This window comes from Pristiophorus japonicus, chromosome 3, assembly GCF_044704955.1.
Source record: "Pristiophorus japonicus isolate sPriJap1 chromosome 3, sPriJap1.hap1, whole genome shotgun sequence".
Taxonomy (NCBI): Eukaryota; Metazoa; Chordata; class Chondrichthyes; family Pristiophoridae; genus Pristiophorus; species Pristiophorus japonicus.
In genome coordinates, this window is record NC_091979.1 from 94,010,452 (window position 1) to 94,034,828 (window position 24,377).

The 24,377-nt window shown below is 42.8% G+C and overlaps 1 protein-coding gene and 1 pseudogene across 1 annotated transcript in view; one reads left to right on the top strand and one right to left on the bottom strand.

The window, feature by feature from the left end:
* Positions 1-248: 248 nt before the first annotated feature.
* Positions 249-2,554, bottom strand: LOC139254178 (PHD finger protein 23B-like; annotated as a pseudogene).
* A 2,487-nt stretch (positions 2,555-5,041) lies between these two features.
* The window catches only part of itgb6 (integrin, beta 6), a 149,773-nt gene continuing 130,437 nt past the window's right edge, over positions 5,042-24,377 (top strand). The window contains exons 1-3 of the mRNA XM_070875560.1: positions 5,042-5,288; positions 18,625-18,790; positions 18,912-19,073. Coding sequence (XP_070731661.1) covers positions 5,110-5,288; positions 18,625-18,790; positions 18,912-19,073 — 507 coding nt within the window. The 5' untranslated portion in view covers positions 5,042-5,109. The remainder of the gene's footprint in view (positions 5,289-18,624; positions 18,791-18,911; positions 19,074-24,377) is intronic.

Below are 24,377 nucleotides of genomic sequence, written 5' to 3' on the forward strand. Positions count from 1 at the left end.
GATCACCTTGGCGATGTGAGCCGAAAGTTGGGACGTCAATTTTCCGGCGATGTGCTGGCCCAACTTTCCACTTTTGAGTCAAAATGGGCGTTAGCAGGCCAAATATAGTAACTCCCTTCTGGCTTTTTTCAAGGTTTCCTTGGCTGACCTTCCATCCTTTATTCATTTCATGTATTTTACCTCATGGAGATAGGTCACAAAACAAACTTAGGAATTGTTCATTGAAGAAACCTTCTTCTGGCACAAGCTCAATTTTCCTCTTCTTTTGTATCTCTACATTTCTCAGAGATAAAGACATCAGGGCATTAGATTTCCATTTTTGGCACATGTTAGGTGGATCCAGATGTTGCACTGGTTACATTCAATCATCAGCCTGCCTGCAAAGTAAACATATCACCAGGTCCCACTAGTCGTCTTCTGATTCCACTAAGATATCTTCAGCCATTGTCAATAATGCGTCTTCACTAGTATTAGTTTCGCCACCATGATTATTTCCCATACTGAGTCACTCTGTGTTCCATTTTATAGTTCTCAGTATAAGTTATCTCTGGATTTGGTCTCAGGGAGGGAACTTGCTTCATCACCTGCTCATGTGAGTCAGTTTCACTCAGCGAGCTTTTGATCTTTTTCTCTGCTTTTGTTTTTTGCTCCTTTTAGTGTGGGCAAAGTTGGACTTTTCCCCGTCGAACTCCTTCTGCTTTTCCATTTCCATGCTCCACCATTTGTTCTTTTTCTCTTTATTCTCAGAACTCTCTGATCCTGTGTAGAGAGAATATTTCAACTTCAGTCTGTCGAAAAGCACACCATCCAATTTCAGGTGTGGGAATCCATTTTTCCATCCTGTCAAATATTATCGGATGTTACTAATTTAAAGTAATATTAACTGCAGGGCAGAGGAGCATGAGGTTGGGCTACAGAGTGTAAAAGTGGCCGTGCAGGAGGAAACTCTGGTCAGACTGTGACAGAACCAGTGCAAGTTGAGCATTCAAACCCAACTGAGAAAGTATGAGCAGGTGGATAGAGTGGGAAGAAGTAAAGCTGTGATTTGGAGGATCAGAGAGTGCAAGCAGGGGATGGTAAGGGTGCGGCTGAGGGTGGATGAGGGAGTGAGTGGGAATTGGAACAGGACTAGCCATGGGTGGATTAGCAAGCCAGGTGGGTGACAATAGGCCCAGGTTAGAGAAACAAAGGTGCAGGCAGTGATAGACCTGGTTGGACTGCAGACCCTCTGCACTGGGGAAGTCCCATTGAAATGCATATATTCAGCATAGAGAAAGGAAACAAGAAAGGAAGAGGTCTTCAGTGTGTGGAGGCTGCGGGTGATAAGGAGAATTAAAAATTAAATTAAATTCAAATAAACCTTACCTGGCAGCAGTAGGAAAGAAAAGTAATACAAATTAAAAAGTAAAAGTTTATAACAAACTTTAATAGAGATTAAAATAAAACTTAACCTTCACTGCCAGCTGGACCAACTGACCCATGAAATGGACCTTGGAGAAGCAGCAGTGCTGTTCAGCTGAAGATTGAAATGTCACTATCGATATTATATCGATAATTTGGACTTGGGCATTGGGAACAGAATCTCAAAATCTACTGACAGCACCAAATTAGGAGACATGGCAAACAATGGGGGGGGGGCTTTAAAAAAAAATCCAGAAGGACAGACTGGTTAGTGGAATGGGCAAGTGGGTGGCTGATGCAATTTGAAGCAGATAAATTGGAGCAAAAACTATCTGATAGCCTGAATAAGTTGCACGATACAATCCTGGGGCTTTTTTTTTACATTGACAGTTCATTCACATTGCTGAAAATCTCTTTTTTTAACTTTCCTCTCGTTTTCAATGTTTTGCATGGACAAGCTCCCACTCGCTACGAAAGCCTTTCTCAACAGATTTGCCTCCCTCAGGTATGCCACTGGCCGCGTCGGGAATGTTTGTTCGGGCTTGTAGTCAGGCGTGTAAATAATGGAAGAGACGTTCTGTACTACTGGCCCATTCTACAAACATTAATGCGGGTAAAATTGCGTGTAAACCTGTTAGGTGGTCTGTGTTTAATATTAATTTACCCAAACATCCATAATCGCGGAAATCCTGGATTTAGAAAGTTAAAACCAACAAATCACAATTTCCTTTAGAAGTTTTTTGATCCGTCAGGTGTGGCGGATTTTAGCAGCAATTGTGTGAATATGAAGAATGTTATTCTGAGAGTCGAGGAGATTTTCCGAAAGTGTGCAGCTGACAATAGGCCAGGTGAGCGCTCCCTGCCTCTCCCCAGGCAGTAGCCAATGATCTGCGCACTCTGCACCTTTCTAACATGTTTACTTCATACCTGTCTTTACCATAAAAGGAAGAAGGAAGTTGGCGAAGGACAGGGGCGAGGCGGCAACACCATGGTGACCATATTGCTCCCAGACTCCAAGTGTCAGCAGTCTACTCCACCTCCACAGGTAGAAGGTAAGGAGCACGTCCCTTGCTCTCTGTGTTTGCAGCTCCTCCCACACAAAGCGCGAAGCTGCAGGTATCAGGAGCTTCCATCGCTGCTGCTCGGAACTCATCCTTTCTGTGTGTTCAAATCCAAAGACATGGGAGTGGACTTGATGACAATCGTGCTGCTTCTGGCAAAGACACTAAGTAGTGCTGTAGGTGAGTTCATGGTTACAACACATTCCACTAAGTTTTTTTTACGCAGCATGAAAGCGAGGTCCAGTAAAGTCTGCCCCATGATCTTGAATATTGCCTGAGGTTTCTGATAATGTGCAGTGAAACTATTTAATTGTACAGTAAATGAACTAAAATGTTGTTTGGTTTTGCACAATGTTACCTAATGTGTACAAGTATCATTCCCCTATGTACAGATTATGAATTGACATCTTCTGAATATTACACCTGATTTTCTTTTTTGGGGGGGGGGGGGTGAGGGGTTGATTTCTTACCGTTTGGAATGCATTCTTATAATCCGTTCATTTGATATTTTCGTTTCAAAGCGTAAGTTTTTTTTTAAATCACCTACTTGTTTATACTTACCAGCTAGTGCTGTTTGTCAAGTGTTCATATATGTTCTTGTCGGTCGCTGGCACATTATTCCCTTGATTGTTGCTCTGGTCACGAATTCCTCCATTGTTTTCTCTGCAGGTTCCTGCTCTTCTGGCAGTTCTGTCACTTGTGAAGACTGTTTGAAGCTCGGGCCACAATGTGGTTGGTGCTTTCGAGAGGTAGAACAGACGCTTTTAAAACATTATCAACTCTTCCAGTGTTTCATCTTTCAGTTTACTCCACTATGTATTAAAATGTTCGGTCGCAATTTGAAAGTTCCTTTTTGTGTTGGTTGTTCGACCTTGAGGTTAATAGTTAATCCATTAAAACCACAGCCTTCTCCTCCACACTTCTGCGTTCTACTTCTGGTGATTGCAGTCCACTGAACTAAAGTAAAAGTAAATGAATAATCCATTGTATGGAATGACTTGAATGTGTTCAATATGGCGAAGTGCTCATATCGTGTGTACAACCTCAAGTTGGCCTAGTTACTGTCTTCGCGCAAACATTGCTGAAGGCGAGGAATTCTAAGACCAATTCAGTTACCCCTAAAATATAGCTGTCACCTGCATTTCAACCAGAAATTTACACCGATTCAAAATGTATCTGTTCTCTTACCTGTGTAGACACCGTAGTCTAACTTATTTAAGTAACCGTGGGCTATTATAAACAGGAAATCGCGGTTTTGAACAAACTTGTACAAATATGCCTCTCAAATTACATAGCGAGCGAATCCAAGCCCGTGGAACAAAATGCATGCTGTATATTGTATTCAAAAATAGAAAAGATTAGTACAAATGGCGTTTCGTTCCTATTGTCCAGTTGGAAATAAATATCTTGCAGCAAATAATACTAGAGCTTATGTTTTCAAGTAGCGTAAGCACCGGACCAAGGTAAAACTCGTTTGAAGCGGTTTTACTGATATTCAAAAACATGCAGTATATTTTTGGGGCGCTCAAATGGAATGTTGGTTTGGGGATTTGAGTATTATTGTTTTCGTGATCAGCATCATGTACAGTTCCAATTTGTCATACGTAAACATGTTAGGAAAGGAAATGTGATTGTTCGGAGATTCCAAAATTCTTTGTTTTGTCGGTGTGTCACCTCCGGCATTGTTTTATTTGGGGAATATCCCTATTACGATGACTAGATCTAGACATGGAATGTGTATTGTTTATTTTAGGACTTCAGTGACGATTCAAGCTCTGGTGGAAGATGTGACACTCTTGACAATCTTTTACTGCGAGAATGTCCACTAAAGTTTATAGAGTTCCCCGTCAGCCACCTTGGGGTTATAAGAAACGAGGCTTTAAGCGTGAACAGCGAGAGGAGGGACGGGAAAAGGATACAAATGACTCCACAAAAACTTGTAATTAAACTGCGACCAGGTAAAGTCGACGAAGAATGGCATTCTTGTGTGCCCGCAAATGCACCTGAAAGGAAAGCACACACAACCTTTAACACAGGCTTCAAGGAAATATAAAGCTCAAACTACTCTGTCAAGTGATATTTGTCCTTTTATTGCCCTGAAATGCCAGCGTCAGGAAGTCTGGTTACAGTGTTTTAATTTGCCGCAAGTTTCAAAGATGAATTTCGAGGTTTAAGCACTATATTAAAGGGAGTAAATAGAATTTAAAAAAAAGAACAATCCCGTTCGCTTCCTGATATTTTTACCATTAATCAATGAATGTGAATAGCGCATTGAGTAACAGCTGAGACTTATCTCGTTTGAGTAAAAAAACGCCTTTTTAAATTGTACTGTACTGGAAACTTAAAGATTAAAACACTGAATTTCGTTTTTTAAGCAGTAGATGTCATTTTAAATATAAAGACAAACCTTAATTCTTGATGAGCAGAATGAATATGAATTGCAACTCTGTAAACCTACACATACTAATGCAGTCAGACGCCACACAGTGGATTACATTGTCTTTCAGATATGAACATTCAACACCTCAAACGTGATGTTTGTTTTTGGTTTTAATATGAAAAACATAATTTTCTAACAGGTAGTCGAGTGACATTCGGAGTGGATGTGCGCCAGTTTGAAGATTATCCAGTTGACCTCTATTACCTAATGGACCTTTCTGCCTCTATGATTGATGACCTGAACAAAATTAAAGAACTGGGCTCCTCTCTCTCCAAAGAGATGGCCAAACTAACCAGCAACTTTAAACTGGGCTTTGGAGCGTTCGTAGACAAGCCAATGTCTCCTTTTATCAAAACGACTCCGAGAGATTTAGCCAATCCCTGCAGGTATGCAATTTACATTGTTATTAATATGCACGCCGAGTGTTTACGCATTTTTTCAGAAGCCCAGGAAGTGTAGGAAAGTCATGGGTGTGAAATAATGTTACAAAAAATGCTTCGTGATTAAGATCGTCTATGTTACTGCCGAGCCAAAACTAAAGCAGCTTTTTCTGGTAACCCCAAAAAACAGGGCTGCACTTTAACATCAATTTAAAATAAAGCTATTGTCTGCCGAATAACAAACGCACATTCTGATAATTATAATAGAAGGCTTAGTTCTCTTAACTCTAAAACTGCTAAGTTACAGCGCAGTTATTCTGCGCATTATTGTTGCTGTGAAAAGGTTCCATCGTTGAAATTGGTTTAAAACCAACATTTTAAAACTTAAGTCTGAAAAGAGTCCAAGCAGTCAGCCGAGAGCTTTTTAATGTCCATTTAAGTTGCATGGGTGTGAAGTTGTGCAGCAATGATACAGAAAGTTGACATACAAAGATGGGAGGAAAAGCAATGTGCTGGGAGGACACAAAAAATCTGCAAAAGGACATAGTCAGGCTAAGTGAGTGGGCAAAAATTTGGCAGATAGATTATAATGTTGGAAAGTTGGAAATGCACTTTGGCAGAAAAAAAATCAAAGAGCAATTTATTATTTAAATGGAGAAAGATTGCAAAGTGCAGCAGTACAGCCGGACCTGGGGGTACTTGTGCATGAAACACAAAAGGATAGTATGCAGGTACAGCAAGTAATCAGGAAGGCCAATGGTACCTTGGCCATTATTGCAAAGGGGATGAAACATAGAAACATTGAAAATAGGTGCCGGAGTAGGCCATTCGGCCCTTCGCGCCTGCACCACCATTCAATAGGATCATGGCTGATCATGCAACTTCAGTATCCCATTCCTGTTTTCTCTCCATACCCCTTGATCCCTTTAGCCGTAAGGGCCATATCTAACTCCCTCTTGAATATATCTAACGAACTGGCCTCAACAACTTTCTGTGGTAGAGAATTCCACAGGATCACAATTCTCTGAGTGAAGAAGTTTCTTCTCATCTTGAATAAGGGGTCACCCATTTAAAACTGAGACGAGGAGAAATGTATTTTCTCAGAGGGTTGTAAATCTATGGAATTCGCTGCCTCAGAAAGCTGTGGAAGCTGGGACATTGAATAAATTTAAGACAGAGATAACGGGTTATGGGGAGCGGGCAGGAAAGTGGATCATCGGATCAGCCAAGATTGTATAAAATGGCAGAGCAGGCTCGAGAAGCCTACTCCTGCTCCTATTTCTTATATTCTTATGTTCTTAAAGCAACCAAATCTAAAATCACGGCTCAACCAGACACTGGAGCTAAACAGAACGAGACTTCCTGGGGGCTTTCAAACTGGTCCAGAGTCAGGTTGGGATTAGCTCTGCATTGACACTATACCCATACAAAACACATGTGTAAATACGGCCAAAGTTGTGTTAAAAAAGAGCCTACTATCCCATAAGCTCTTTTCTAATATTAAAAACTTCACCAGCAATTGGAAGTCACAAAGCAGAGCTATGCAAATGAACTTTACATCTTCAGTTATTATCGCCATTGAGGTCCAGCCAAAATTTAGCTTCAGAGCTTTGTACAATATGCCGTACAATCTTGCAGTTTTTGAGGAATCTCAAAAACAAAGATCATAACAGGTTAGGTACAACTACAACTGTTCACATTTTTCTGTAGCAGGGCATCTAATGGCATCTGCTGTTAGACTTGCCCTTGCACCCTTCAGCTCAAAACATTTTTGGCCACTTGGTTTCTTCCCCTAATGCAAGTTGATAACAGAAAAATGGGGGAAACAGGGTTTCTGGGACCTGAGTGAAAAGGGCAACCAACGGGGTATCTCCTTAACCAAACAGATTGAAGGATTGGGAAATAAACAGGGGAAGGACTGAGAAGGAAGTGTAAATTAGAGTGGGTGAATTTAATGTCAAATCATGTACAGAAAGAGAACTTTTTATTCGTTCCTGGGATGTGGGCGTCACTGGCAAGGCCAGCATTTATTGCCCATCCCTAATTGCCTTGAGAAGGTGATAGTGAGCCACCTTCTTGAGCCGATGCAGTCCGTGTGGTGAAGGTATTCCTACAGTGCCATTAGGAGGGTATTCCTACAGTGCTGTTAGGGAGGGATTTTCAGGATATTGACCCAGCGACAATGAAGGAACGGCGATATAATTCTAAGTCAGGATGTTGTGTGACTTGGAGGGGATCTTGGAGGTGATGGTGCTCCCATGAACCTGCTGCCCTTGTCCTTCTAGATGGTAGAGGTTGTGTATTTGGGAGGTACTGTCGAAGAAGTCTTAGCGAGTTGCTGCAGTGCATCTTGTAGATAGTACACATCATCATCATCATCATAGGCGGTCCCTCAAAACGAGGATGACTTACTTCCACGCCATAAAAAGGATGAGTTCATAGATGTTTCGAAATAAGAACTCGAACTACATCCACAAGGGTGGAAGATGCTTGTGCGTGGATTTTTTTAACGTGTAGTGGCCATTGCACACCAGCTACCACACGGGCTTGACAGAGCTAGGTCTTGGTCCAGTGGCAAGGATTACCCAAGACAACTGGAGACCTGCTCTGCTGCACGGACCTAGTGCGCATACATATCGCAGTGTGGGCTGGCCCGTGCTGCCCCTGGCCCCGAACTCACACCTCCCCTGGACCCCGATCACATCCCTTCACAGTCTCTCACAGCTCCTTCACCCCAATCCCGCTGTTCCTGCTGCACCTGCCCACGCTCCATAGAACATATGCTACTGCTGGTTCTTCATTCTGCTCAAACTCATCTAAAACCTTGTCCAGGTTAAATGACTCAGCCTGGAAATAGTTTTCCATTTGTTAATATTCACTACCCTGTACAATGCCCTCAGTCTGTCTGAACCTGTTCATGCATGTAGGTCACAGCTGTTTCTTTATCTGCTTAAATCACCCTTCAAGCAGGCAATTGGTTTCTCAGTACTAATGGAGCCTCAACCAGACGCGAGCTCATCGCTTCTCAGGCAGGGTGAAAATGTTGCCCGGTCACACTGGAGACTTTTATTCGCTCTGCATCTCAATGACCGAGATCCGCAGCATTACCAAACCCAACAGCCATTCATCCACCAGCCATAGTACACACTGCAGTCATGGAGCGCCAGTGGTGGAGGGGGTGCTAATCAAGCAGGCTGCTTTGATCTGGATGGTTTCAAGCTTCTTGAGTGTTGTTAGAGCTGTGCTCATCCAGGCAAGTGGGGAGTATTCCATCACACTCCTGACTTGTGGCTTGTAGATGGTGGAAGGACTTTGGGGACTTTCAGAAGGCTTTCGACAAGGTCCCACACAAGAGATTTATGTGCAAAGTTAAAGCATATGGGATTGGGGGTAGTGTGCTGACGTGGTTTGAGAACTGGTTGGCAGACAGGAAGCAAAGAGTAGGAGTAAATGGGTACCTTTCAGAATGGCAGGCAGTGACTAGTGGGGTACCGCAAGGTTCTGTGCTGGGGCCCCAGCTGTTTACACTGTACATTAATGATTTAGACGAGGGGATTAAATGTAGTATCTCCAAATTTACGGTTGACACTAAGTTGGGTGGCAGTGTGAGCTGCAAGGAGGATGCTATGAGGCTGCAGAGTGACTTGGATAGGTTAGGTGAGTGGGCAAATGCATGGCAGATGAAGTATAATGTGGATAAATGTGAGGTTATTCACTTTGGTTATAAAAACAGAGAGACAGACTATTATCTGAATGGTGACAAATTAGGAAAAGGGGAGGTGCAACTAGACCTGGGTGTCATGGTACATCAGTCATTGAAGGTTGGCATGCAGGTACAGCAGGCGGTTAAGAAGGCAAATGGCATGTTGGCCTTCATAGCGAGGGCATTTGAGTACAGGGGCAGGGAGGTGTTACTACAGTTGTACAGGGCCTTGGTGAGGCCACACCTGGAGTATTGTGTACAGTTTTGCTCTCCTAACTTGAGGAAGGACATTCTTGCTATTGAGGGAGTGCAGCGAAGGTTCACCAGACTGATTCCCGGGATGGCGAGACTGACATATCAAGAAAGACTGGATCAACTGGGCTTGTATTCACTGGAGTTCAGAAGAATGAGAGGGGATCTCATAGAAACGTTTAAAATTCTGATGGGTTTAGACAGGTTAGATGCAGGAAGAATGTTCCCAATGTTGGGGAAGTCCAGAACCAGGGGTCACAGTCTAAGGATAAGGGATAAGCCATTTAGGACCGAGATGAGGAGAAATTTCTTCACCCAGAGAGTGGTGAACCTGTGGCATGTTCTACCACAGAAAGTTGTTGAGGCCAATTCACTAAATATATTCAAAAAGGAGTTAGATGTAGTCCTTACTACTAGGGGAATCAAGGGGTATGGCGAAAAAGCAGGAATGGGGTACTGAAGTTGCATGTTCAGCCATGAACTCATTGAATGGCAGTGCAGGCTCGAAGGGCCGAATGGCCTACTCCTGCACCTATTTTCTATGTTTCTATGAGTCGGCAGGTGAGATACTCACCATAGAATGCCCAGCATCTGACCTGCTCTTGCAGACACAGTATTTATGCAGTTGGTCTAGTTAAGTTTCTGGTTGATGGTGAGCCCCCCCAACCCACCGAGGATGTTGACGGTGGGTGATTCAACAATGGTAATGCCATTGAATGTCAAGGGGCAGGGGTTAGACTCCCCTTGTTGGAGATAGTCATTGCCTGGCACTTCTGTGGTGTGAATGTTACTTGCCACATCAACCCAAGCCTGAATGTCATCTAGGTCTTGTTGCATACAGGCATGGACTGCTTCATTATCTAAGGAGTTACGAATGGAACTGAACACCATACAATCATTAGTGAACATCTCACTTCTGACCTTATGATGGAGGGAAGGTCATTGAAGCAACGGCTGAAGATGGTTGGTCTTAGGACAGTTCCCTGAGAAACTCCTGCAGCGATGTCCTGGGACTGAGATGATTTACCTATAACGACCACAAACATCTTCCTTTGTACTAGGTATAACTCCAGCCAGTGGAAAGCTTTCCTGCTGATTCAGATTGACTTCAATTTTACTAAGTTTCCTGATGCCACACTTGGTCAAATGCAACCTTGATGTCAAAGGCAGTCACTCTCACCGCACCTCTGGAATTCAGCTCTTTTGTCCATGTTTGGACCAAGGCTGTAATGAGGTCTGGAACGGAGTGGTCCTGACGGAATGCAATCTGAGCATTGGTGAGCAGGTTATTGGTGAGTAAGTGCCGCTTGGTAGCACTGTCGACGACACCTTCCATAACTTTGCTGATTAAGATTGGACTGATGGGGCGGTAATTGGCCAAATTGGATTTGTCCTGCTTTTTGTGGACATACCTGGGCAGTTTTCCACATTGTCGGCTAGATGCCAGTGTTGAAGCTCTATTGGAACAGCATGGCTGGAGGCACGGCTAGCTTTGGAGCACAAGTCTTCAGCACAACAGCCGGGATGTTGTTGGGACCCATATCCTTTGCTGTACCAGTGCGCTCAGCCATTTCTTGATATCACTTGGAGTGAATCGAATTGGCTGAAGATTGGTTTCTGTGATGGTGGGGACCTCAGGAGGAGGGCGAGATGGATCATCCACTTGGCCTTCCTGGGCTGAAGATGGTTGCAAATTCTTCAGCCACTCACATGCTGGGCTCCACCAGCAGAGGAGGACAAAGGGTTTGATTAGGACAGGGAAAATGGAGTACGAGAAGAAGCTTGCAGGGAACATTAAGGCGGATTGCAAAAGTTTCTATAGGTATGTAAAGAGAAAAAGGTTGGTGAAGACAAACGTAGGTCCACTGCAGTCAGAATCAGGGGAAGTCATAACGGGGAACAAAGAAATGGCGGACCAATTGAACAAGTACTTTGGTTCGGTATTCACTAAGGAGGATACAAACAACCTTCCGGATATAAAAGGGGTCAGAGGGTCTAGTAAGGAGGGGGAACTGAGGGAAATCTTTATTAGTCGGGAAATTGTTTTGGGGAAAATGATGGGATTGAAGGCCGATAAATCCCCAGGGCCTGATGGATTGCATCCTAGAGTACTTAAGGAGGTTGCCTTGGAAATAGCGGATGCATTGACAGTCATTTTCCAACATTCCATTGACTCTGGATCAGTTCCTATGGAGTGGAGGGTAGCCAATGTAACCCCACTTTTTAAAAAAGGAGGGAGAGAGAAAACAGGGAATTATAGACCGGTCAGCCTGACCTCAGTAGTGGGTAAAATGATGGAATCAATTATTAAGGATGTCATAGCAGTGCATCTGGAAAATGGTGACATGATAGGTCCAAGTCAGCATGGATTTGTGAAAGGGAAATCATGCTTGACAAATCTTCTGGAATTTTTTGAGGATGTTTCCAGTAAAGTGGACAAAGGAGAACCAGTTGATGTGGTATATTTGGACTTTCAGAAGGCTTTCGACAAGGTCCCACACAAGAGATTAATGTGCAAAGTTAAAGCACATGGGATTGGGGGTAGTGTGCTGATGTGGATTGAGAACTGGTTGTCAGACAGGAAGCAAAGAGTAGGAGTAAACGGGTACTTTTCAGAATGGCAGGCAGTGACTAGTGGAGTGCCGCAAGGTTCTGTGCTGGGGCCCCAGCTGTTTACATTGTACATTAATGATTTAGACGAGGGGATTAAATGCAGTATCTCCAAATTTGCAGATGATACTAAGTTGGGTGGCAGTGTGAGCTGCGAGGAGGATGCTATTAGGCTGCAGAGTGACTTGGATAGGTTAGGTGAGTGGGCAAATGCATGGCAGATGAAGTATAATGTGGATAAATGTGAGGTTATCCACTTTGGTGGTAAAAACAGAGAGACAGACTATTATCTGAATGGTGACAGATTAGGAAAAGGGAAGGTGCAACGAGACCTGGGTGTCATGGTACATCAGTCATTGAAGGTTGGCATGCAGGTGCAGCAGGCGGTTAAGAAAGCAAATGGCATGTTGGCCTTCATAGCGAGGGGATTTGAATACAGGGGCAGGGAGGTGTTGCTACAGTTGTACAGGGCCTTGGTGAGGCCACACCTGGAGTATTGTGTACAGTTTTGGTCTCCTAACTTGAGGAAGGACATTCTTGCTATTGAGGGAGTGCAGCGAAGGTTCACCAGACTGATTCCCGGGATGGCGGGACTGACCTATCAAGAAAGATTGGATCAACTGGGCTTGTATTCACTGGAGTTCAGAAGAATGAGAGGGGATCTCATAGAAACGTTTAAAATTCTGACGGGTTTAGACAGGTTAGATGCAGAAAGAATGTTCCCAATGTTGGGGAAGTCCAGAACCAGGGGTCACAGTCTGAGGATAAGGGGTAAGCCATTTAGGACCGAGATGAGGAGAAACTTCTTCACCCAGAGAGTGGTGAACCTGTGGAATTCTCTACCACAGAAAGTAGTTGAGACCAATTCACTAAATATATTCACTAAATATATTCAAAAGGGAGTTAGATGAAGTCCTTACTACTCGGGGGATCAAGGGTTATGGCGAGAAAGCAGGAAGGGGGTACTGAAGTTTCATGTTCAGCCATGAACTCATTGAATGGCGGTGCAGGCTAGAAGGGCTGAATGGCCTACTCCTGCACCTATTTTCTATGTTTCTATGTTTTCTATGAGGATGTTCATGGAGCCTCCTACTTCTGTTAGTCATTTAATTCTGTCTATAGCATGCTGCTTCCTCTTTTTGGCATGCATGTAGTCCTGTATTGTAGCTTCACCGGTTTGGCATCTCATTTTTTGGTGCGTCTGGTGTTGCTCCTGGCAAGCTCTTCTACACTCCTCATTGAACCAGGGTTGGTCCCCTGGCTTGATGGTAATAGTAGAGTGAGAGATATGCCAGGCCATGAGGTTACAGATTGTGGCGGTATACAATATTGCTGCTGCTAATGGCCCACAGCGCCTTATGGATGCTCAGTTTTGAACTGTTGGATCTGTTTCTGAATCTATCCCATTTAGCACAGTGGTAGTGCCACACAACATGATCGAGGATGTCCTTCGTCTCCACAAGAACTATGCAGTGGTCACTCGTATCAATACTGTCATGGAAAGATGCATCAGCGATAGATTGATGAGGACGAGGTCAAGTAGGTTTTTTCCTCATGTTGGTTTTCTCACCACCTACTGCAGGCCCAGTCTGGCAGCAATATCCTTCAGGAATCAGCCATCTTGGTCAGTAATGGTGCTACTGAGCCACTTTTGGTGATGAACATTGAAATCCCCCATCCAGAGTACGTTCTGTGTCCTCACTACCCTCAGTGCTTCTTCCAAGTGGTGTTCAATATGGGAGGAGTACTGATTCATCAGCTGAGGGAGGGCGGTAGGTGGTAATCAACAGGAGGTTTCCTTGCCCATGTTTGACACTTCATGGGGTCCAGAGCCAATGTTGAGGAGTCCCAGGGCCACACCCTCCTGATTGCATACCACTGTGCTGCTGTGGGACAAGACATACCCAGGGATGGTGATTGAGGAGATTGGTATGTTGGCTGAAAGGTATGATTCTGTGAGTATGATTACGTTAGGCTGTTGCTTGACTAGTCTGTGGGACAGCTCTCCCAATTTTGGCACCTGTCTGCCCATGTTAGTGAGGATGACTTTGTGGGATCGACTGCCTTTGTCATGTCCAGTGCCTTGGTTGATGCTGATGGACCATCCAGTTTTATTCTTTGTCTACTTCTTTGTAATGGTTTTGTACAACTGAGTAGCTTGCTAGGCCATTTCAGAGGGGCAGTTAAGAGTCAACCACTCTGGGTCTGGAGTCTCATATAGGCCAACCCAGATAAGGATGGCAGATTTCCTTCCCTCTAGGACATTAGTGAACTAGATGGGTTTTTATGACAATCCGGTAGTTTCACAGTCCCCAATACTGATACTAGCTTTTTATTCCAGATTTATTTAATGAACTGAATTGAAATTCGATAGCTGCCGTGGTGGGATTTGAACTCAAGCCTCCTGATCATTAGTAAAGAAATAGAAAGAAAGATTGGGTTAAGAGAGAAAAAGAGACAGAAAGGAAAAGGATTATTTTTTAATAATAGTTTTATAAAATTTGACAGTTTTAAAGTCTCCAACAATAATTAATATCTGAAGGAATGAGACTACACACTTGTTATACATAACTTTCAGAGCGGTTGATTGGCAGTAACTCACAATTATCATGTCGTTCTTCATGATAAGACTTAACTTTCTGTGGCAAGTTTAAATTGTATCTACTGTGCAAATACACCAACTTCACGACATTCAATACAGGTCAATAGTGAGACAGACAGCAAAATGGCATTTCCATGAAGCTCACGGCAGAGCAGCGCAATTTGGATAGCAACTTTTCGATATTGGCATTTAACCATGCATCTGCTCCTCGCCAGTAGTTGCTGTTACATTTACGCATAAATAACAGCAACTGCCATTAACCTCACTGTTATTTTGACAGCAAAATCTGGTCCAACATAACTGCTACCCACGTTTTAAAATCGATTTCTACTTCGGAACATGTTACATTATATATGTGTGGGAAATCTCACCCAGCTTCTAGCCTGTAAAAATAAATGGGCCTATATAACCTTGATCTATACAAATAATGCACATCAAAACATAGACCCATCTCAGACTGATAAAGACCGATATACAATCTATATTAACGACTTGGAAGAAGGGACCGAGTGTAACGTAGCCAAGTTTACTGACGATACAAAGATGGGAGGAAAAGCAATATATGAGGAGGACACAAAAAATCTGCAAAATGACATAGACAGGCTAAGTAAGTGGGCAAAAATTTGGCAGATGGAGTATAATGTTGGAAAGTGTGAGTTCATGCACTTCAGCAGAAAAAAATCAAACAGCAAGTTATTATTTAAATGGAGAAAGATTGCAAAGTACTTCAGTAAAGCGGGACCTAGGGGTTCTTATGCATGAAACACAAAAGGATAGTATGCAGGTACAGCAAGTGATCAGGAAGGCCAATGGAATCTTGGCCTTTATTGCAAAGAGGATGGAGTATAAAAGCAGGGAAGTCTTGCTACAGTTATACAGGGTATTGGTGAGGCCACACCTGGAATACTGCATGCAGTTTTGGTTTCAATATTTACGAATGGATATACTTGCTTTGGAGGCAGTTCAGAGAAGGTTCACTCGGTTGATTCCAGAGATGAGGTGGTTGACTTATGAGGAAAGGTTGAGTAGGTTGGGCCTCTACTCATTGGAATTCAGAAAAATGAGAGGTGATCTTATCGAAACGTATAAGATTATGAGGGGGCTTGACAAGGTGGCTGCAGAGAGGATGTTTCCACTGATAGGGGAGACTAGAACTAGAGGGCATGATCTTAGAATAAGGGGCCGCCCATTTAAAACTGAGATGAGAAATTTCTTCTGAGGGTGTAAATCTGTGGAATTCATTGCCTCAGAGAGCTATGGAAGCTGGGACATTGAATAAATTTAGGCAGAAAAAGACAGTTTCTTAAACGATAAGGGAATAAGGGGTTATGAGGAGCAGTTAGGGAAGTGGACCTGAGTCCATGATCGGATCAGCCATGATCGTATTAAATGGCGGAGCAGGCTCGAGGGGCTGTATGGCCTACTCCTGCTCCTATTTCTTATGTTCTTATGTAAGTTGTATCACTTCAGCCTTCGAATGCAGTTATATTACAATTATCAGTCTTGGAGTGCATTTACACCACTGCTATAGCATCAATGCAAAGGTTTGCACCTGCAAGTGATGCTAATGTTGTAAGTATAAATCCATAGGGCTTGGCTTGACTTGACTCTGGACAATTGGTGTCAGATTTTCAGAGCGGGGTATCTCACACCACTTGGTGCGATGTCAAACTGGGTCTAAAAATATGCTCAGCGGACTCTTTACATGCCCTGAATGCTACCTATATTACATTAAAATGCCTAAACAGTTCACACATTGCTACTTGCACACTCTAAACATTTAAGCATATGAATGTAACCAAACCCATGCAGTAGTAACATGCCTCAGACTGATAGTTGCTGTATTAATGGAGCAGGAGACTATTGTAGTGCTCAACAGGCAAACTCATAATTGTTCCTCACATAGTGGTTAGTAACAAGAAGCACAGTGCATGCTTACTTTGATACATATGATACATACGTAGAGCTCTCTGACTAGAAAATGATGCAATTGGGATAGTATATCTCTGTGCTGTCCACATTTTCATCTCAAATCATTATCAAGCAGGTACCAGCAGTTTAACTTTACTATAAGAACATAAGAAATAGGAACAGGAGTAGGCCATACGGCCCCTCGAGCCTGCTCCATCATTTAATACGATCATGGCTGATCCTCTACCGTAAAGACTGATACAAAATATTTGTTCAGAGTTTCTGCCATCTCCACGTTCCCCATCACTAATTTCCCGATCTCGTCCTCTAAAGGACCAACATTTACTTTAACCACTCTTTTCCTTTTTATATATCTGCAGAAACTCTTGCTATCTGTTTTTATATTTTGTGCTAGTTTACCTTCATAGTCTATCTTCCCTTTCTTAATCATTTTTTTAGTCATTCTTCTGTCCTCCCACTAGGTTTGGCCACTTTGTATGCCCTTGTTTTTAATTGGATGCCATCCTTTATTTCTTTAAGAACATAAGAACATAAGATATAGGAACAGGAGTAGGCCATAAGGCCCCTCGAGTCTGCTCCACCATTCAATAAGATCATGGCTGATCTGATCATGGACTCAGCTCCACTGCCCGCCCGCTCCCCATAACCCTTTATCCCCTTATCGTTTAAGAAACTGTCTATTTCTGGTTTAAATTTATTCAATGTCCCAGCTTTCACAGCTCTCTGTGGCAGCGTATTCCACAGTTACAACCCTCTGAGAGAAGAAATTTCTCTTCATCTCTGTTTTAAATGGGCAGCCCCTTATTCTAAGATCATGCCCTCTAGTTCTAGTCTCCCCCATCAGTGGAAACATCTCTGCATCCACCTTGTCAAGCCCCCTCATGATCTTATACGTTTCGCTAAGATCACCTCTCATTCTTCTGAATTCCAATGAGTAGAGGCCCAACCTACTCAACCTTTCCTCATAAGTCAACCCCCTCATCCCCGGAATAAATCTAGTGAACCTTCTCTGAACTGCCTCCAAAGCAAGTATATCCTTTCGTAAATATGGAAACAAAAACTGCACGCAGTATTCCAGGTATGGTCTCACAATACCTTAATTAGCTGTAGCAAGACTTCTCTGCTTTTATACTCCATCCCCTTTGCAATAAAGGCCAAAATACCATTGGCCTTCCTGATTACTTGCTGTACCTGCATACTATCCTTTTGTGTTTCATGCACAAGTACCCCCAGGTCCCGCTGTACTCCAGCACTTTGCAATCTTTCTCCATTTAAATAATAACTTGCTGTTTGATTTTTTCTACCAAAGTGCATGAACTTACACTTTCCAACATTGTACTCCATCTGCCAAATTTTTGCCCACTCACTTAGCCTATGCCCTTTTGCAGATTTTTTGTGTCCTCCTCACACATTGCTTTTCCTCCCATCTTTGTATCACCAGCAAACTTGGCTACGTTACACTCAGTCCCTTCTTCCAAGTCGTTAATATAGATTTTAAATAGTTGGGGTCCCAGTATTGATCCCTGCGGCATCCCATTAGTTACTGGTTGCAAACCAGAGAACGAACCATTTATCCCGACGCTCTGTTCTCTGTTCTCTGTTAGTTAGCCAATCCTCTATCCATGCTAATATATTACCCCCAAGCCCATGAACTTTTATCTTTAGTTAGCCATGGATGGTTATCTTTTCTTTTACACCCTTTCCTCCTCACTGGAATATATTTTTCTTGAGAGTTATGAAATATCTCCTTAAATGTAACTGTTCATCAACCGTCCTACACTTTAATCTATTTTCACAGTCCACTTTAGCCAACTCTGCCCTCATACCCTTGTTGTGTCCTATAGGATTCCGTTTCTGCTAATCCTAACCAAAAGATTAATACATTAATTGAATGTGTCTATAACTTAATTGAGAAAAAAATTGATGCGTATAATTTCCACATGCTTCATTCTGGGAATAGATATAAAATGTAAGGGATATCTTACCTTTTATTAGAACCTCAATTATCACTTAAAATATTTAAAAATAACTTTTATCATAATGTTATACACGCTGATAAAACCTTTATTTAGCAGATTCATCCTTTTCTGATTGAAAAAAGGTATTTAAATTTCCTTCATCTGTACATGCAAAGTTCTGTTAGACTCTTTTGTGCTCAATTTTTTTCAAACTCAGGTGTTGCTACATTCTAAACTCTATTATGAATGGAAGTGGAAAACTATTGTATATTTTTTTTTGAATAGGAGTATCGATGAACATTGTTTGCCCACATTTGGTTACAGCCACATGCTATCACTGACTGAGGACACCACAAAATTTAATGAAGTTGTTCAAAAACAACAAATTTCTGCAAATATGGACACTCCTGAAGGAGGATTTGATGCAATATTACAAGCATCTGTCTGTAAGGTAAATTCGCCTTTCAAATTCACTTTCTTGTGGGATTAGTCACTGCAGCACAGATAGGAAAGAACTGATAAAAATGTCCGAAAGCAACTTGTTGAAGTACTAAAAATAATCTATATTTTAGGAAAAAATTGGTTGGCGCAATGATTCCTTGCACTTGTTGGTATTTGTGTCCGATGCTGATACACATTTTGGAATGGACAGCAAGTTGGCTGGAATTGTTATCCCTCATGATGGAAAATGCCACTTAGACAGCCAGAATGAATACGCCAAGTCAACAGCAATGGTAAAAGAATATATATTTTTTAAATGCTTTGTTTACTTGAAAATCATCTATGTTAAAAGCCAAAATGAATGGTTTCAAAATAATACTGCCAAGTGGTCTACTTAGGTTTTAGTTCAAAGTTTAAAAATTCTTAACATATGCTTGATTGCAATAATTCAAGTTCCTGAAAAAGTTAGAAATATGAAATGTGAATTAGGAACTGAAGATGTGGTGGTTAGATTTGGTACCCATTCACACTCAATGGGCAGCAAATAATGGTGTCATGAGTACCACACACCAACTGTTCCTCTAGCACTACCTCTTTACAGGTGTCATGAAAGTTAGTTTGCGTGAATATTGAAGTCTAGTTTCCTTTTGGAAATGTGCATTTCTCTGCTTGTTCGCCAAACATTTGAATACTTTATTAAGACATGGTTTCCTGCACTTTCTTGGCAATGACTGCTGCTGTAAAGTTGCATATGGAAGGATTTAAAAAAAATCTTTTTCTTTCTCTCGTTTAAACATCTCTCTCATGATCCCATCTTTCTTTCCCTCTCTTTATTTTGCTTTCTGTATCTGATTTGACACTGAATTAACTATTCTAACTGACACTTCCTAATTCAGACTCTGTGCTGCTTATTAATGATTCTTCAATCTGATTAGTTAAGGAGATACACAGTTGCTTGCCCTGTTCACACAGGTCCCAGATCCCCTGTAGAGGGCACTGCACTGAAATGGCTTTCTTATCACAGCAAGTTCCAATGCAAAATCCCATAGAAAGTCTGTGGGCAAGTGTAAATGTAATGGGCCCAAGTTTCCACATGATTTGCGCCTGATTTTTAGGAGCAACTGGTGGAGAACGGACTATCTTAGAAATCGCTATTCTCCACATTTTTTTTTCTGCAGTTCTAGTCAGGTAGAACAGTTCCACTTTAGAACAGAATTTTTTCTTCAAAAGGGGGCGTGTCCGGCCACTGACGCCTGATTTGAAAGTTTCCACAGTGAAAACGTACTCCAAACTAACTTAGAATGGAGCAAGTGAAGATTTTTGTAGAACTGAAAAAACCTGTTCTACACATTAAAAAATCAAGCGCAGGTTACAAATTAGGCGTCCAGAACGAGGTGGGGGGGGGGGGGAGGGAGGGGGGAAGGGAAGTCATTAAATTCTACAATAAATCCTTATTAATACTTATACAAATATTATACAAATAAATCCAACCTGAATAAAAATTTAGAAGCAAAGAAAAGATTAAATAAACCATCTTCCTACCTGTGTGAAAGTGCTTCAGCCAGGAAGAATGCTGCAGCAAGCCTCACAAAACGAGGCAGCCGTTCTCGAAGGCGGGCGGGCGGGAAGGAGGGAACCGACCGAACGCGGGGGGGGGGGGGAGGGGAGGGGGGAGGAAGCCGTTCCAGACGGCGGGCGGGCGGGAGGGAACCGACCGAACGCCGGGGGGGGGGGGGGGGGGGGAGGAGGAGGGGGAGGAAGCCGTTCCAGACGGCGGGCGGGCGGGAGGGAACCGACCGAACGCGGGGGGGGGGGGGAGGGGAGGGGGGAGGAAGCCGTTCCAGACGGCGGGCGGGCGGGAGGGAACCGACCGAACGCCGGGGGGGGGAGGAGGGGGAGGAAGCCGTTCCAGACGGCGGGCGGACGGGAGGGAGGGAACCGACCGACCGACCGAACGCAGGGAAGCCGTTCCAGACGGCGGGGAGGGACCCAACCGACCGAACGCAGGAGGGGGGGGCGAGCGACCAAACGCGGGGGGGGGGGGGAGCCGTTCCAGACGGCGAGCGGGCGGGAGGGACCCAACCGACCGACCGAACGCAGCGGTGGGGGGGGGGGGGGGGGGAAGGAAGCCATTCCAGGCGGCGGGAGGGAAGGAGACAGAAGGCTGCAGGAAGCCTCAGAAATTGAGGAGCCATTTCCCGACGGCAAAAGGGGGAGGTCATCGGGAAACGGCTGCCTCAACTTTCTGAGGCTTCCTGCAGCCTTCTCAGTGCTGATGTGCTGATGGCAATGTGCTTTTATTAAAAAATGTTCAAAAACTAAACAGCTACAAAGAACTACAAAAATGGCCGAGTGCCAATGTTTCCTTCACACTGCGCGTTTGCGAACGCTCCAACATGCAGTGATGCCGGCAGGAAAAAAACTAATTTAAATGGTACCCGCCCCCTCCCACTTACAAAATCGGCGCGAGTGTAGGCTCCGCCCCACTGCGCGCCGCGACAAACAGACAAGGAGCTGCAGGGCGCTCCAGAATCGCAAGTTTTTTTTCCGGCGCCGTTTTAGGCGCGAAAAACGGGCGCCCAGCTCGGAGGGGCGCCCGTTTTTTATCGTGTGGAAACTTGGGCCCATTGAGTGGCTGGTGCTGTTCGTTCACCGCTGAGATCAAAATCAGGCCGATTATCTTTAGGCCCAAAGGCATTTCTGGGGACATGTTTTCTCCTGTCGATGCCCGAGTACCCATGTTCACATACCAATTAACAGAATTCCACAATTCAGTAGTGTAACTCTCATTAGTCAATTTAATACATTTCCATCCTATATGACCCTAAAAATTATGCAGTAGTCTTTTGTGTGTTAATTCCAGCCAAACATTTATTTTTTTACCTTTATCCACCAGGTTAGTAATTTATCAAAAAATCTAATATATTTTTTAAATTATGACCTTGGTTGCTAAAGTCATGCTAAGCATCTCCCATTAATCTGCTCCCCTCAAGTGGTCCTTTATCCTCAGCATTCCTCGAGGAGTTTTCCCAGAATCAACGTAAGACTTACATGTCTAAAATTAGCTTGTCCTTTGCTTCATTTTTGAAGATGGCCGCGACATTTGCTACCTTACAGTCAGTCTTCTGAGATCAATCCTGAGTCCAGTATTCTCTGGAAAATATCTGTAAGGGGACCCACGCTCACCTACCGCAACTTCTTTAAAATCATAGGTATAAATTTTCTGGGCCATTTGCCTTATCCACCTTCAACACCTGTAATATACTTAATAATTGCTCTTTTGTGATTCAAGAATTCAATTTTGTCCATGAGATTTGTCCATTCTGATATTTTGCCATAGCAGTTCTCGTGTAAATGTTTGTTGCTGCCATTGCTGTTTTACAGTAACTATGTATTAAAAGGAATGGAGTACTTACCTGAGATTATCTTTCAAAAGAGAGTTATGTGTGGGTTTGCATAATGGCACAGAAAGGTTGGACCTCCACAGAAAGAAAGAATGTGGGACTTCAACCTGCAATTATCCTACAGGGATGGAAATAAAATAAAAGGGAGAATCACCATATGTGCTCCTTCATAACTTCTAATAAAGGCCCAAGAATCAGACCATTGATCCATCCCTCACATCTAACAAATGATAAAGGGCTGTATATTGGTGTACATTATTCCTGAAATAGCTCAGGCAGGACTGATTTGATAACATGAGATCATTATACAGCATGTCACAAGAGATGATCTATATATTTAAATAAATCTGATAGATGTTATTCATGTAAACAATGAAGTCCTGGTGCAACCAGGTCCTTGCCGTTTCCAAGTGAGTTCCTTCAATCTCCCATCAGATTTGCAGTGGGAGACTGGCAGAACCCCTGAGGATTTTCAGGGTTCTTTAGTTTAGAATTCCACAACTCAGTAGTGTAAATCTCATTGAAATACGGAATTTCTGTATGACATCGCTGGAATAAAAATGGTTCATAGGTCAAATGCTTCTTCTCCCTTTCTAAAGTAAAATGGGTTTGCCAAACAATTTTTCAGGAAGACATCTCATAGGCCTTTAAATATTTGTTACCAGTATATTTGAATTTTGTCATAAAGAGTCAGTGGAAGTATTGAAGGAATGAAAGTCTTGGATTTATATAGCACCTTTCACGACCACCGGACATCTCAAAGCGCTTTACAGCCAATGAAGTATTTTTGAAGTGTAGTCACTGTTGTAATGTGGAAAACGCGACAGCCAATTTGCACATAAGCAAGCTCCCATAAACAGCAATGTGATAATGGCCAGATAATCTGTTTTTGTCATGTTGATTGAGGGATAAATATTTGCCAGGACACCAGAATAACTCCCCCGCTCTTCATCGAAATAGTGCCATGGAATCTTTATGTCCACTTGAGAGAGCAGACGGGGCCTCGGTTTAACGTTTCATCTGAGAGACGGCACCTCCAACAATGCAGCACTCCCTCAGCACTGCACTGGAGTGTCAGCTTAGATTTTTGTGCTCAAGTCCCTGGAGTGTGACTTGAACCCACATACTTCTGACACAGAGGCGAGAGTGCTACCCACTAAGCCACAGCTGGAACGCGTAAATATTTTTATTTAGATTTTAACTTGTGAATAGAGTTGAAATATTTTACTGAAACCTTACTAAATACATTTCAAGAGGAAACCTTTAATAAATACAGACTCTGACTCATTCAGAAGTTACTGTGTGTCACATATATCATTGACCATGGTTTTTTGATGACCATACACCGGGAAACTTAATTATGACTCAGAAAATTTGACTTTGGTCATAAAGAGACTGTGGAAATATTATTGAAAGCGTAAAAGATTTTCCAACAACTTTTTCATCTGGATTTCAACTTGTCAATGTAATTGAAATATTTTACTGAAACCTTACTAAGTACATTTCATGAGCAAGCCTGTACCTACCTTTAATAAATACAGACTCTGACTCATTCAGACGTTACTTTGTGTCACATGTACCATTGACCATGGCTTTGTGACGACCATACACTGCAAAATTTAATTATGACTCAGAGTTGCATTTCCTTCTATCACAAATATCCTGTTCCTTATTTTGATGATGTGTCTCAACATTTATGAGAATCTATTTGCTTCCAGTTTATAATGGAAAGTACCAAAGTCATGAAGTGTAGGTGAATTGTTCTGTACGCATCAGATATGCTTATAGATCATGATTAGGGTTTTCATGTACTTATACATAACATTCCAGGATGCTGCAATAGGAAACTTGAAATGACACCTAAGAAGAGTTAGTACAGAGTTAGGAAAGCTGACTGAGGAAAATGTGGTTGAAGAAGTGGATTTTGAGAAGTTTTTTTATAAAGGGTTTTTGGTGTTGGGCCAGTGTTAATCAGGAGAATGTTTTGGTTCATCCAAAACTTTGAGGGGCATTTTAACCAAAAAAAAACAGTTGGGTTAGGATTGTGGGGGTAGTTAAATTATTAAAAATCGGAATCCTGACCTCAGCTCACTTCCTACCCACCCACACTGGCTTTAACTGGGAGGAGTGGGGGAGAGGGGAGTCAACCTGCTGCCAGGAGGCAAGACATTAATTTAAATATTTTAATGAGGC